General features: G+C 41.2%; 1 protein-coding gene across 3 annotated transcripts in view; it reads left to right on the top strand.

Moving 5' to 3' along the window:
• LOC122551336 (collagen alpha-3(VI) chain-like) overlaps positions 1–14,305 on the top strand; it is a 155,488-nt gene that overhangs the window by 23,174 nt on the left and 118,009 nt on the right. For all 3 annotated transcript variants that reach the window (XM_043693063.1, XM_043693066.1, XM_043693065.1), the window contains exons 3-4: positions 2,871–3,455; positions 12,643–13,236. In XM_043693063.1, coding sequence (XP_043548998.1) covers positions 2,871–3,455; positions 12,643–13,236 — 1,179 coding nt within the window. The remainder of the gene's footprint in view (positions 1–2,870; positions 3,456–12,642; positions 13,237–14,305) is intronic.

Here is a 14,305-nt window from a genome sequence, read left to right on the forward strand (position 1 = left end):
TTCCAATGATCCAAAAATGTGAATCCTTCTCCCATACACCAGCTCCTCAGCCATGTATTCATCTGCTTTATCCTTCTATTCCTGCCCTCACTAGCTCGTAACACTGGGAGTCATCCAGATATTACTACCCTTGAGGATCTCCTTTTTAAAATTTCTGCCTAGCTCTCTGTAATCTCCTTTCAGAACCTCAACCTTTTCCTTTCCTATATCGTTGGTTCCAATGTGGACAATGACCTCCTGCTGGCCTCTCTCCCCCGTGAGAACATTCTGCACCCTCTCTGAGACAGTCAGGGTGCTGAGGGCCAATATTTCTTGCAATGAGACAAAGGGTGGAATTGAATGTGGTAGAAATGGTTGGAAGAACAGTCAGTAATGATGTAAAACTGGAGAGGAGGTGAAGTGTCCCCACTGAGGGAGTAGGGAGTGCAGAGGGCTGGAAAAGTTAACGTTTTGAGGGGATGAAAAGGATGAGAGCCACTGAGAGGTCATGATACATGCAATATTGAGAGTCATCGTCGATGAGCCTTGGAGATCGATGTATGCAATGGCAGTGTTAGAATGAATGGGTGGTTTGTGACTGTGAGGTAAAGAGAGAAGATGTTGGCACTTATCCTTTCGGAGTGTGAGAGTTTGATCCAAGATGCAGCACTGACCCAGGCTGAAGCTCGTGTGCAGGTTGACTTGTTCTGTAGGTGAACCCTCCTGTGGTGGTCCACAGGTGAAAGGACTGCCCTCCTCTCCACCGCTCTGTCCACTTTGACATTAGGGAGGTCCCCAGAGTAGGAGGCTTGCTTGTGTGCTATGTCCTCTATGCTAAGGTCAAGCCCCACAGTGTGAAGGCCAGTCCCTGTCTTGCAACATCTGAGAAGATGGGCCTTAAACATGGTACTGGAATATCAGGGAGACCCAGGCAAGAGTGAACTTGTACCTCCCTGGCCACATGATTTGATGAGAAAGTGAGGTCTGCAGATGCTGGAGATCAGAGATGGAAATGTGTTGCTGGAAAAGCGCAGCAGGTCAGGCAGCATCTAGGGAACAGGAGAATCGACGTTTCGGGCATTAGCCCTTCTTCAGGAATGAAGAAGGGCTAATGCCCGAAACGTCGATTCTCCTGTTCCCTAGATGCTGCCTGACCTGCTGCGCTTTTCCAGCAACACATTTCCATCACATGATTTGATGGGAAGGGTAACCAAGATCCCAGTTGCCAAATATAGGAGGTGATGAGCAGAAAGCTCTCCAAGAAAAGTCCCTCGAGGCCATGACACCCTGAATCCCATTTGGCTAAACACTAACTCTAACTCAACATGAGAAAATGCTGCCCAAAGACTTTCATCTTATTAATATTCATTTGGAGGAACTTTCTGCTCACCCGGCCTCCATGTCAGCCAAACACTGATTGTATAGAAATAGCTGTGGAGTTGCTGGAGATGGTGGTATGTAAATGTGGGTGTTGTCAGTTCATTTATGAAAACTAATGCTTTGTTTCCAAAGATGCCACCCTAGGTCAGTAGCTAGATGAGATCTACAAAAATTATGAGGATACATCATTGGGGATACTTGTGGTTATAGGAGTAAAAAGAATCAGCAACTGAGAGGTAAATTTACAGCTATGATTAGATAGTTAATAACAGAACCAGAAAAATGTAATCAGATCTAACTTGACTACAGTGGAGATACAATTCAGGATGATGGTGTGCTCAACTGGATGGATGATTGCAGTTTGAGAAGGAGACTTTGTCATTGTAACAGAACATGAGAGAAAGCTGATGGGACTATCTCAATCCTGGAGAGAAATCTGTGAGCTTTGTTTATTTGGAGGTGAAGGTGGAAGAAACAAGAGAGAAGTGTTTCAGAAAATGATTTGCTGGGGTGAGGGGAAGCTGGGAGTTCTTTCTGCAGTCCAACATGATGTCAAAATAATGAGCGGCTTTGGAAGATCAGAGCAGGGCCATCGAGTTACTTTTGTAGTTGTGTCAGATATGGCAGTTAAGTAATTAAGTCTATTAACCACAATTTACAATGAAGTCCATGTCCCTTATATTAAGACAGTGAAGGCGAAGGGTTCTGCCTGAAAGATCAACCAGGATGAGGGAATACACCATTGACAGGGGAGGTGACACTGTGGTTGACCACTTACAGCAGAGATGTCTTGATGAAATAGGGCCAAATATTGCAGATACTGAAAACATAAAAATGTAAGAAATGAATGCAGGAGTAGAAAAAAAATTAAGCCTTTGAATTTGGGTTGCCATTTAATAAGGTTATCGCTAATCATTCACTCCATCTCTATCTTCCCACACCATCCCCAGATCTCATGAATCACTTTAGACTTAAAAATCCATTGATATTTGTTTTGAGTTTACCTAAAGACTGAGCATCCAAAGTTCTCCAAAATAGAGAATTCCAAAGACTCGGAATATCTTGAATGAAGACATTTCTTCAGAAGCTCACACTTGCTGGAATTGCGAAGCAATAGTTGAATTGCCATTCTTATATAACCCTGTTATAATCAGTCTATGTATATGATCAACTTGTCGTGTGGGTCTTGGCTTTTGTAACCAATTGCTTAAGATCCTTGAAAATGAAATCAAAAAATTCTTTGAAACTATTTATGGTGGAAAGCAATACTTTTTTTCCCCTCCCCAGCATATTTCCACTTGCATTAAATTTTCAACTGTTAAACTCTGCAAGTGATGCTCTCTGTCCTTTAAAGCCACAGTGGTGGACATGAATATACAATTAAATAAACTGAATGATAATGTTTATAAATAAGCTTAAGTTGAATTTATCTAATCGGAGTTCCTCAAATAATGTTCTTATTGAGCACCTTATCTTATCAATGTAACATATTTAATTTTGAACTTCTGCAGCCAAGAAGAGAGATATCGTTTTCCTAATCGATGGCTCTCCTGGGATGGGGAGATCATTTCTTCATGTTCGTGAGTTTCTCAGTAACATAATCCAGGAGCTCGATATCGGACCTGACAGAGATCAAGTGGCTGTGGTACAATACAGTTCCGGCCCAAGACTTGAATTTGCCCTCAACACTCATTCATCAAAAAGTGAGATTTTGATTGCAATTAAAAAGCTGAGACTGAAAACAGGGAGACCCCTCAACACCGGTGCTGCCCTGGACTATGTCACAAGGAATGTCTTCAGTCCATCCGCAGGGAGCAGAGGCATTGCTGGAGCTTCACAAATCCTGGTGCTCATCACTGCTGGGAAATCCAAAGATGATTTTAGACAGGCTGCAGATACAATGAAACAGGCTGGTATCGTGCCCATTGCTATTGGAGCCAAGCATGCAGATGCAGCAGAACTACAAGAGATAGTGTCTAATCCTGACTCTGCTTTGAAACTGGGAGAGTTTGATGAATTGAAAACTATTCAGACAGAGTTTTTGTCTAAAATCAAAGCAGTGTTTGTGGTTGATGAACCAACCCCCTCTGTTGAAGGTAAAAGTCTGTCTAATTTACTTGCACAGTGAGCACAAAACCTGTAAGACGTCGGTTTGATTTTAAATGATAGTAGATTAGAAAGTGCAGTCATGGACATTGGTAACAGATAGTAATAGTATCACTTGACGCTGAATCTCTTCATGGTTCCAAATTAAAAATCATAAAGACCGCTTTAAAAACAACAGAGGTTATAAGGATAGATATAAGGAGCAGATTTCAAATTACACATCTGGTTGGGAACCTTGCATATCAGAGTAGATACTGAAAATTCAGTCATGCACTTCACTTGATTTTCAATTATTTCCTATAGTAGATATAAAATTATGGACAGCCTGATCTATCCATATGCATTCAGGTGGTCTGGCTTCCCATTGGAACCTCAAAGACAGATCGATAGGCTCTGCATTATCAAACATGGATAATATGGATACAGGAAAGATTTCTGATGGGAATGTTTGACTCTGGGTTTGCCTGCATGCTTTGTTGTTTTTATCTTTTGTCATTTGCTTTCCCCATCCCAGAATCAGCTTTATTAGGCTTGCCATTAGATATAGCATATTCTTAAGTTACCTGGGGAAGGCCACAGATCTGATCAACAGGCTGGGCAAGGGGTCTGGTCCCCGCAAGGAGGTCAAACTACTGATCCTCTGGTGACTGAAGCTACTCTGATGCCCCATCCTGGAGTCAGAGTTGAGGGATTGTCAGATTGGATATTTTGTTTGGGGAGGGGGTTGGGAGTAGTGATGGTTCTTATGGGGGAAGAAGTGGCAGGAAAGTTTGAGAGTTGAGTACAAGCACTTATGTCACCCATTGCAAGAACTGAAAATCAGCTTAAATCAGAGAATGGTATCCTTTGTAAAGCATTCAAAGTGTTAACCTGCCTCTTGGGTGCAGTTTGGGTATCCAGCCTGTTTACTAGAATCAGGTAGGTTAAATGTGGGCTTGGGTCAGAGTTCAGATTGTTAATATTTTACTACATGCCTTTGCTATGCCTTACGCTGTGTCTGGATTTTGCATATTAGTGTAGTATCTCAGTAAACTCCCGTGCATGTAGATTTTAGTTCTCTACTGCTGGAGCAACCCATATTTGGGAGAGCTGGTTATATATGTCAGGGTTGACAAAAGACTTGAAAATGAATGGATAAACTGAAAATTTCCTTTCATAGCTAATGAAATTCAAGTCCTGAGATATTTATGAAGGACTGTCTCCTGGGTGATTAACTGGGGTAGTTCTTAGTAATCATTTGTAAGCGTAGATGTGCTGGAAGGTTATCTTTCCTAATGAATGGCAGATATGCAGGGTAGGAGGCTCAGATGTGTTTGTACGGTAGTTACTTGAGTTACTGGGCAATGCACTTGGGGTGGAACGGTGGCTCAGTGGTCAGTACTGCTGCCTTACAGTGCCATGGATGTGGGTTCCATTCCACGGGCAACTGTCTCTGTGGAGTTTGCACATTCTCCCCGTGTCTGCATGGGTTTCCTCCGGGTGCTCCAGTTTCCTCCCACAGTCCAAAGATGTGTAGGTTAGGTGGATTGGCCATGCTAAATTGCCCATAGTGTCCAGGGATGTGTAAGTTGGGAGGGTTAGCTTTGGTGAGTGCAGGTTTACCGGGATAGTGGGTAGGTCTGGGTGCGATGCTCTTCAGAGGGTTGGTATGGACTAAATGGGCCAAATGGCTTGATTCTGCACTGTAGGAATTGTGAGATATTTATGATTGACCTGTCTGAGGGCATCCAGGGTGGGGCTGGCCTCAAGCAATGGTCCTCTTGATATGCCCACTGGATACCATCCCCAATACATCACAGAATCATACAAGTGTTACGGAACAGAGGAAGCCATTGAGCCCATTGTGTCTAGAGTAACTCTCAAAAAAATGAGCCTTGTGACTTAGTGACATTCTCCTGCATTGTCCCCAAACCCTTGCACAGCCTTTCCTTTAACATTTTCAACTGAAATAAGCATCCAATGGCCTTTTGAATGTCTCAACTGAACCTGCCTCCATGCTACAGCAGGGCAGTGTGTTCCAGAGCTGCACAGTCCTTGTGTGAAAATGACTTTCTTTTGTAAGTCTCTTTAAATCTATATTCTTTCATTCTTTATCCTATTACGACCAGAAATGTTCTTGCTGTATCGACTCTATCCAATCCCTCATCATTTTGGAAAGTTCTGTCAAGACTCTTTTCTTTCTTCCCTCCAAAGAAAACAGTCCAAACCTCAATCCATCTCTCATAACTGAAGTTTCTCATTCCTTCATCCAGTCTTATAAATTCCTTCTGCAGTCTCTCCAATGCATTCACATCCTTCCAATATTGTGACACTTAGAACTGTCCATAATACTTCAGCTAAGATCTAACTAGAGTCTTATATAAATATAAAATCACCTCCTTGCTCTTGTACTCCACACATCTACCAATCATGTCCAAGATACAATGTGTGTTATTCATTGCTTCTTTCTCATGTCCAGCCACCTATATTGATTTGTGTGCATGCACATCCTGGTCTTTTTGATCCTGCCCCTTCCTTTGTATTTTACCCTTATTTTCTATTGTCTGCCCATGTTCTTCCTACCAAAATGCATCAGGTAACATTTCTCTGCATTGAACTTCATCTGCCGCCCATCTGCATACTCAAGCTTTTTTTCTACTTTTGTTTTGAAGTTCAATCCTTTCCTCCTCACAGTTGATAATTCTTCCGAGTTTCACCTCATCGACAAACTTTGAAATTGCCTCTTGCACACCAAGATCCAGATCCTTGACACATATCAGCAAAAACAAGGCCGTAATACCGACAACTGGGGAACTCCACTGCAAACCTTCCTCCAGTCTGAAAAATATCCATTCACCACCACTTTCAGTTATCTACCACTCAGCCAATTTTGTATAATGTTGCAACTGTCCTTTTTATTCCATGAGTTATAACTTTTCTTACAAGTCTGTTGTGTATCAAATGCTTCCTGGAAGTTCATGAATACTACATTAACAGCACTACTCTTATTGACTCTCTCAGTTACCTCTTCAAAATAATCCAGCAATTATTTAAACACGATTTCCCTTTTATAATTCCATGTGGACTCTTCCTATCAAGCCACCTTTTTTCCATGTGATTATTAATTCTATCGTGAATAATTGTTTTTAGAAGCTTTCCAAAGACTGAAGCTAAACTGTTCTGTATTGCTGGACTTGGCCTAATATTTTTGAACAAGGCTATGATATTTGCAATTCTCAGGTTTTCTGACACCTTCCCTGAGTCCAGGGAAGACTGAAAAATCATGGCTAATGGCCTTGCAACTTCCACTCATTTTCTTCAATATCACTGGATGTATCTCATTGAGCCCTGGTGCCTTATCGACTTTTAAGTGCCCACGATCCATCCAATGGTGCTTTATTAATTTTAAACACTTCTCGTGACAGACTTTCTTCCTCTCTCACCATGCCTTGGATAACATTCTTGGTAAAGATAGATGCAATGTATTTATTATATACCTTAACCATTACCCCAGCCTTTGTCTGTAAATTTAATTTTTGATCCCTAATCAGTTGTTCTTTCCATTTTCCACTCCTCTCTTATGTAAACCTGTGAAAGACTTTGGAATTCCCCTTTATGTTGCTGCCCTATATTTTTCATTTCTCTCTGTGTCCCCTTTATGTTGCATTCAGCAGTCGTTCAACAATTGCTTGCCTCTTTATTGCACATATGCAGTTTCTTCTCATCGTGAAGATATGATCCTTGATCATTGTGTGTCTACTCAGTCCAAATATTTTGCCCTGTACATGGGCAAGGTGGCCGCAAAATGAGTAGATTTCCCATCATCCATGCATGAGGACGAATGATCATGCATGTGTGGTGCATAACCTCCGTGTACAAGGGGAAGACTATATGAAGCAGACCTGCTTCCCAAGACTTTCATGGCACACGTGTCACCTGCTGCAGCACACCAGTATGCCACAACACAACAGCTGAATACCTCTGGTTACAGACAACACTGAGCAATGTCATTGCACCTTTTTTAATTCCTTAGCTCCAGATAAATTGATTCTGTACTAGAAACATCTGGGACATTCTCTTTCTTCAGCAATGCAATGCCTTGTTTATCCAATTTAGCTACCCCTCCTCCTTTCCTCTTGATCTTTTCTGATCTCCTTGTAGCCAGAAATGTTTAACTCCTTGTCCTGTACTTCCTTAAGCCGGGTCTCTGTTATTACCAAAGCGTCATTTTTTTTTGCAATCTCCCCGTAACTCCCCAATCTTATTTACTGTACAGCTGGAGATATAATGGGAACCTAGTTGCAAAATGCATTAGAAAATAACGCACCATAGATGGTTGACATATATTCTTATCATTGGAACAACTTACCAATAGATTTTGAAATAATTTTACAAGATTTCTACAAATTTGTAATACCCAGTGTACCATTGGATATGCATTTCTTTCTAGTTACATCTGAAGCTGAGAACAGGAGAAATATTGTGCTTTTAATCAATGGATCAGATAATATTGGGAATTCAAATGCACCAGATGTGTGTGACTTTATCATAAGAATAATTGAGACCCTGGACATTGGGAGTGACAGAATGCAAGTTGGGTTATTACAGTAGTGATATTCCTGAAACTGAGTTTTACCTAAGCACCTACCCATGAAGGGATGAACTTCTGTCTCTCCTGAGACTGCTAAGATTTAAAGGGCATTGTATGGGCAAGCACATCATTATAATCATCAGTAATAACAGTTTGTATTTTTGGAGTATTTCAAATTAAGGCATTGTTCCTAGGTGTTTCTGAGCAGAAATACGGATAGATGATGCATGAATTGTAGTTCAGTAGCAGCAGTATGAAACATTAAATGGGATTAACATTGTGAGATGGGAAATCTTAAAGGATTTAACAACTTTAAATGTAAATAAATCAGTGGCTCCTTATGACAGATTTCCCCGTTGTTAAAAGGAATAAGCTGGGAAATAGAAGAGGCTTCAACCAACATTTTCCAATGTTCTCTGGCAGTGGGTCTAGTACTGGAGGGCTGGAGGACTGACAAGGTAGCATTGCTTGCATTGAGAGAAGGAAATAGACGGAATAATGTCCAGCTATTAAACCAAACCTTGGGGATGAGTAAATTATTGTGAGGAATACAGTTAATTTCTATTTAGAAAAAGCACTGATTAATCAGATACAGTGAACACAGATTTGTTAAGGGAACTTCATGTCTGACTATCTTGATTGAACTTCTGAAGAGGTAATAAGAAAATTCAATGAGGGTATTTTATAGTCCACACAAATTTTAGCAAAACTTTTGACAAGGCCCCATGTGGCAGATTAACCATTTAAATAAAAACAGATGAGATTCAAGGACAAATAGGTCAGTGACTAGAAGTAAAGTGGTCAATGATGTGTTTTGTGAGTATCAGCAGTTATTTGATTGAAAGGCTTTGTAACTCGGGTTTCAATTACACTTAAATGTAGGAGGGAGGATGAAGAAGTTTGTTGATCATACAAAATGCACCATGTTGTGATAATAAAGAGAATGCTACGTGCTGCAGCAAGATATCAATGGACTATTCAAGTGGGCAGGAAATGGCAAAGAGAGTTCAATTCAGAGAATTATGAGTTAATGCATTTGGTGAATAAATTGTAGAAATCTGAAGTAAGCAGAGCATTAGAAGAACTTGGAATGCATGGGCACTGATCCCTGAATGTTGCTGAATAGGTGGATAGGATATATAAGAACATATACAAGATACCTCCCTTTATTAACCATGACATAGAATGTCAGACCAGGGAGATTATTTTGGAAAACTAAACACTAGTGTGACAACAGTTGGAGTACTGTATACCATACAGTTTCTAATCACCACATTAAGGAAGGGGATGCAATCACACAGGAGCACAACCAAAAGAGTAAAGTACCACAATATACAGAATAGTTGAACACGTGAGTTTTAAGTAATTTTAAAAAAAAAACATATTGGGAGAAGAAGAAAGGGAGAATGGTCTAGAAATGGATTCCCAAGTAAATGGATACCCATGGCAGAAAAATGTGTCAAAGGTGCAGGAGGGATGTGCTAGAACCCAAAGTCTGAGATCAAAGGGTTAGGGTGTAGGAGTGGTGAAGTTTGTCAACATAAAGCGGAATGTAGATGAGGTGGGTCATGGATTTTGAATTCAATTCGGTGAAACAAAAGAAAACAACTCGACACGATGATAGCACTTTTCATGTCTTTAGGGTATCCCTATACACCTCACAGATGCCAAAGTACTTCGAAATGTACTCTCTGTTGTAATGTGTCGAAAATCAATTGTCAACTTGTCCCCAAATAGCACAAGAAAACTGTCAAGACAATTTGACTTCCTAGTACTGGTTCAGAGATGAATGCTGGCTATGACATTGGGAAAACTCCCGTGTTATGTTCCAAACACTGCAATAGAATCCCATTCACCTTTAGAGGAAGACAATGCTAATTTACAATTTCAACTGAAAGACTGTGAATGCTGGTTTTGGAGTGGATCTTGAGCTCCCGCACTGTCTGATTTCGAGGTTTAGAACTTTGTCTCTGGACCACAATCAGAAAAAAGAGCTTAGGTCATCGAGAGTCAGTTGGAGAAACATTCCTTTAGATTTGTTCAGAGACAAATTGCTGAAGAGGCTGCAAACAGAAACACAATAATGCAGACCTGCAAGCATAGGTGGGGTAGAAACAAAGAAACATAGAAAATAGGAGCAGGAATAGGTTGTTCAGTCCATTGAGCTACCTGATTCCTGAAGAAGGGCTTATGCCCGAAACGTTGATTCTCCTGCTCCTTGGATGCTGCCTGACCTGCTGTGCTTTTCCAGCAACACATTTTTCAGCTCTGATCTCCAGCATCTGCAGTCCTCACTTTCTCCCAGTCCATTGAGCTACTCTACCATTCAATATGATCATGGTTTGTCCTTTATCTTATCGCCATGCTTCCACTCACTCCTTATACCCCTTTAAACTGCTAGCCTCTAAAATCTGTATTTACATTCAATGAGTGGTCTGCACTTCCTTTCGTGGTAGAGAATTTTACAGGTGCACTTGCCTCTGAGTGAACAAAGTTCTCATCATCCCAATCTAAATGGCCTATCATGTAACCTGATCTTATACCCCTTTTTCTGGACCATGCACCAGGGGAAAAATCAATCCTGTATCCATCCTGTTCAGCCCCAACAGAATGTTTCAATGAGGTCCCCTCTCATTATTCTGAACTCCAGTGAGAGCAGGTCCAACTGACCAATCTCCCTACTCCCTCTGTGTTATGTATATATTTTCCTCGGTAAGGAAACCAAATCTGCACATAATACATCAGGTCTGGGTCTCATCAAGGCCCTATTCAGCTACAAAAAGGCTTCCATGCTTCTGGACTCAAACAAGGCCAACACACAATTTGTCTTTCTCACAGTTTGGTATCCATATATTTGCTTTCATTAACTGATGTACAAGGACACCCAAGTCTATTTGTGCATTAAATCTAGATTACAGTGTACAGTTTTAGTCTCCCTGTTACAGGAAGGATATTATTAAGCAGTTCAGAAAAGATTTACCAGGATGATGCCGGGAATGGAAAGTTTGAGTTATAAAGAGAGGCTGGGTATGCTGGGTCTTTTTTTCACTGTGCAGGTTAGATGGATTCTGGATCTTGAATTGCCAATCTTAAATTGCACATTGTGTCCAAGGATGTGCAGGCTAGGTAGATTAGCCATGGAAAATGCAGGGTTGCAGGAAAAGGATATCGAGGTGGGTCTGGGTAGGATGCTCTTCGGAGGGCTGATGTGGACTTGATGGGTTGAATGGCCTACATTCACACTGTAGAGATTCTATGGTTTCCATCAAGACTGGAGTGTAGGAGGTTGAGGGGTGACCTTATAGAAGTTTAATAAGTTATGAGGGATTTTAGTAAGTTGGATGGCAGGTGTCCTTTTCTTAGGGTGCAGGATTTTTAAGGTGCATATTTTTATGGTGAGAGGAGAAATATTTTAAAAAGACATGTGGGGCAATTGATTTTTACACAGAAAGTGGTTTGTATATTCAATGAACTTTCAGAAGAGGTGATGGATGTGGATAAAATTACAACATTTACAAGACATGAATAGGAAACGTTTGGAGGAGTATGGGCCAGGAGCAGGCAGGTGGAATTAGTTTAGTTTGGGATTATGGACTTGTTAGACCAAAGGGTCCATTTCCATGCTGTATGGCTCCATGACTCCACAATATGTCTGACTATATCACCATAATACCTTACCATTTTGATTTCTCTCCTTAAGAGGTCAACTTCATATTTCAATGAGTTATACAACATCTGTCTTGCATTTCCCCACTCAATCAAGTCTTCTAAAGAGATCAACAAGACTCTTTATATCCTCATCATCACTCACATTTCCACCTAGTTTTGTAAAGTCAGGAATATTACATTTGATTCCCTTCTTCAAATTGTTGACGTATAGTATAAATAGCTAACGCCTGAGCACGAATCCCTGTGGTATTACACTCGTCACCGAGAGCAGGATTTTGGACAGAAGAAATATGATGAGGAGTGCAATGTCTATGACAGGTCAGAAACATGGCCAGGCCAAAAGGCTCTCAGATGCGCGAGGATGGGGGAGGGGAGGGGGGTGGTACGTGGAGTCAGCTGCCAAACAGCACATACATTAGGCAGCCGGAAATTAAATTGTCAACCTGGGGCCAAAACAGCAAGGAAGCTCAGAGAATAGGTTGCAGGCAACTGAAGAAATAGCCTCACACTAGCAGATTGACATTGTTGAGGCATTGAAAAAGAAATTTATGTTGTATGTTCATATTAGAAAGAAGCTTGTTAAAATATTTCTAGATGTACCTCAAGGATGGTTTGCAGTTCCAGCTGAGACAGATGAACTAAAAGTATCTCTGACTGTTGGCTCAAATTGCTACCATGAGATTAGATTAAATTCTTTTAGTCCATTTCTTAAGCATGTGTCTACAGTGCTACACTGCTTCAAGTATGGTGCAATTTGGCGTTTTAACATTGTAGCATCAGCTTTAGCTGTTGTGACAAATAATGGTGTAGAATTATCACTGAGATCGCAGAGTAGGAATGGAGTGTAAAAGAGAAATGATATCTGACGGGTTTCTAAATTCTGTGCAAGATTTTTAATAAATTTATTGATAACTTTTTATTGTTTTTGCTTTGTTCAGTTTCTGCATCAGTGAAGAGAGACATTGTCTTCCTAATTGATGGCTCTCCTGGGATGGGACGATCATTTGTTCAAGTCCGTGAGTTTCTCAGTAATGTAATCCAGGAGCTCGATATCGGACCTGACAAAGATCAAGTGGCTGTGGTACAATACAGTTCCGGCCCAAGACTTGAATTTGCCCTCAACACTCATTCAACTACAGATGCAATTTTAGATAGAATTAAAAAGCTGAGACTGAAAACAGGGAGACCCCTCAACACCGGTGCTGCACTGGACTATGTCACAAGGAATGTCTTCAGTCCATCCGCAGGGAGCAGAGGCCTTGCTGGAGCTTCACAAATCCTGGTGCTCATCACTGCTGGGAAATCGAAAGATGATGTTGGACAGGCAGCAGATGCAATGAAACAGGCTGGTATCGTGTCCATTGCTATTGGAGCCAAGTATGCCGATACAACGGAACTACAACAGATAGTGTCTAATCCTGACTCTGTTTTGAAACTGGGGGACTTCCAAGAATTACAAACCATTCAGGAAGAGCTCCTAACTAAAGTTACAGCAGTGTCTGTGATAGAGGAACCAATCCCTCCTACCGAAGGTATAATTGTTTGCTAAACATAGTAAGGTTTTGTCAAAATTGTGTGAAAGAATATAAAAGATTGTTTTTGATATTGCAAGAGTGACCTCACCAGGACTGAGATTGCACAAGCTGTACATTTTACACCTGAGTAACTAAATTCTAAATATTTACTCCATAAATACTGTCAGCATATTGACACAGTTACGCTCACTGTACTCGAATATGCTATAATATGGCTGTTTCTCATAGACATGAGTAGCATAAAAATATGTAACCTCTGCCTTTTAGTAAATGGGGATGAGATTTAGCCATCGAGTTCTGACTTGGATTTGACACTGCTTAATCAATTTTTAATCGCTTTCCCATAATTATAAAGTTAATAATCAGAATGCTCTGGGCCCAGAAGTACAAAGTAACTTTAGTTGTCAGAATGGTAGTGGATCCAAACCTCAGCACCTTTGTAATTGCCCAAATTACCAAGATTAACAGGAAAGGCTTCCTACCCCACTGCCAATTGAAGTCCTTAAAATGGTCAACTAATGGCTACTTTTGGAGTGCCATTCCACTTGAGATTCAGCTCATTCCACTTGGGCTTCAGAAAGAGTCAGATTAAAATCAACCAGGTGAAAGTAAGGACTGCAGAGGCTGGAGATTAGAGTTGAGTGTGTGGTGCTGGAAAAGCATGGCAAGTCAGTCAGCATCCGAGGAGCAGGAGAATCGACGTTTCGGGCAAAAGCCCTTCATGCCCAAAATGTCAATTCTCCTGCTCCTTGGGTGCTGCCTAACCTGCTGTGCTTTTCCAGCACTACACTCCGGACTTGAGAAAGGGTCACCTGCTTGACATTAACCAATGTGACTGCTTTATCAGTTATAAAAGGGGTGGGGTTGTCCCTCAATCTGCATTAATCTGTGCACAATGGAAAGACTGGTCCAAGAGCCATTGATAGTCCACCATTACCTGACCCCACTGTCCCATCCTCTCCTCATGGACCCAATCCATGAGCCTCCACCAAACATCTACCATCTTTCCTGAGGGCCATCCTCCACCCTGGGAGTCCTGGGCCACGTTGACCCAGCAATAGTCACA

Source organism: Chiloscyllium plagiosum, chromosome 7 (assembly GCF_004010195.1).
Source record: "Chiloscyllium plagiosum isolate BGI_BamShark_2017 chromosome 7, ASM401019v2, whole genome shotgun sequence".
NCBI classification, from domain to species: Eukaryota; Metazoa; Chordata; class Chondrichthyes; order Orectolobiformes; family Hemiscylliidae; genus Chiloscyllium; species Chiloscyllium plagiosum.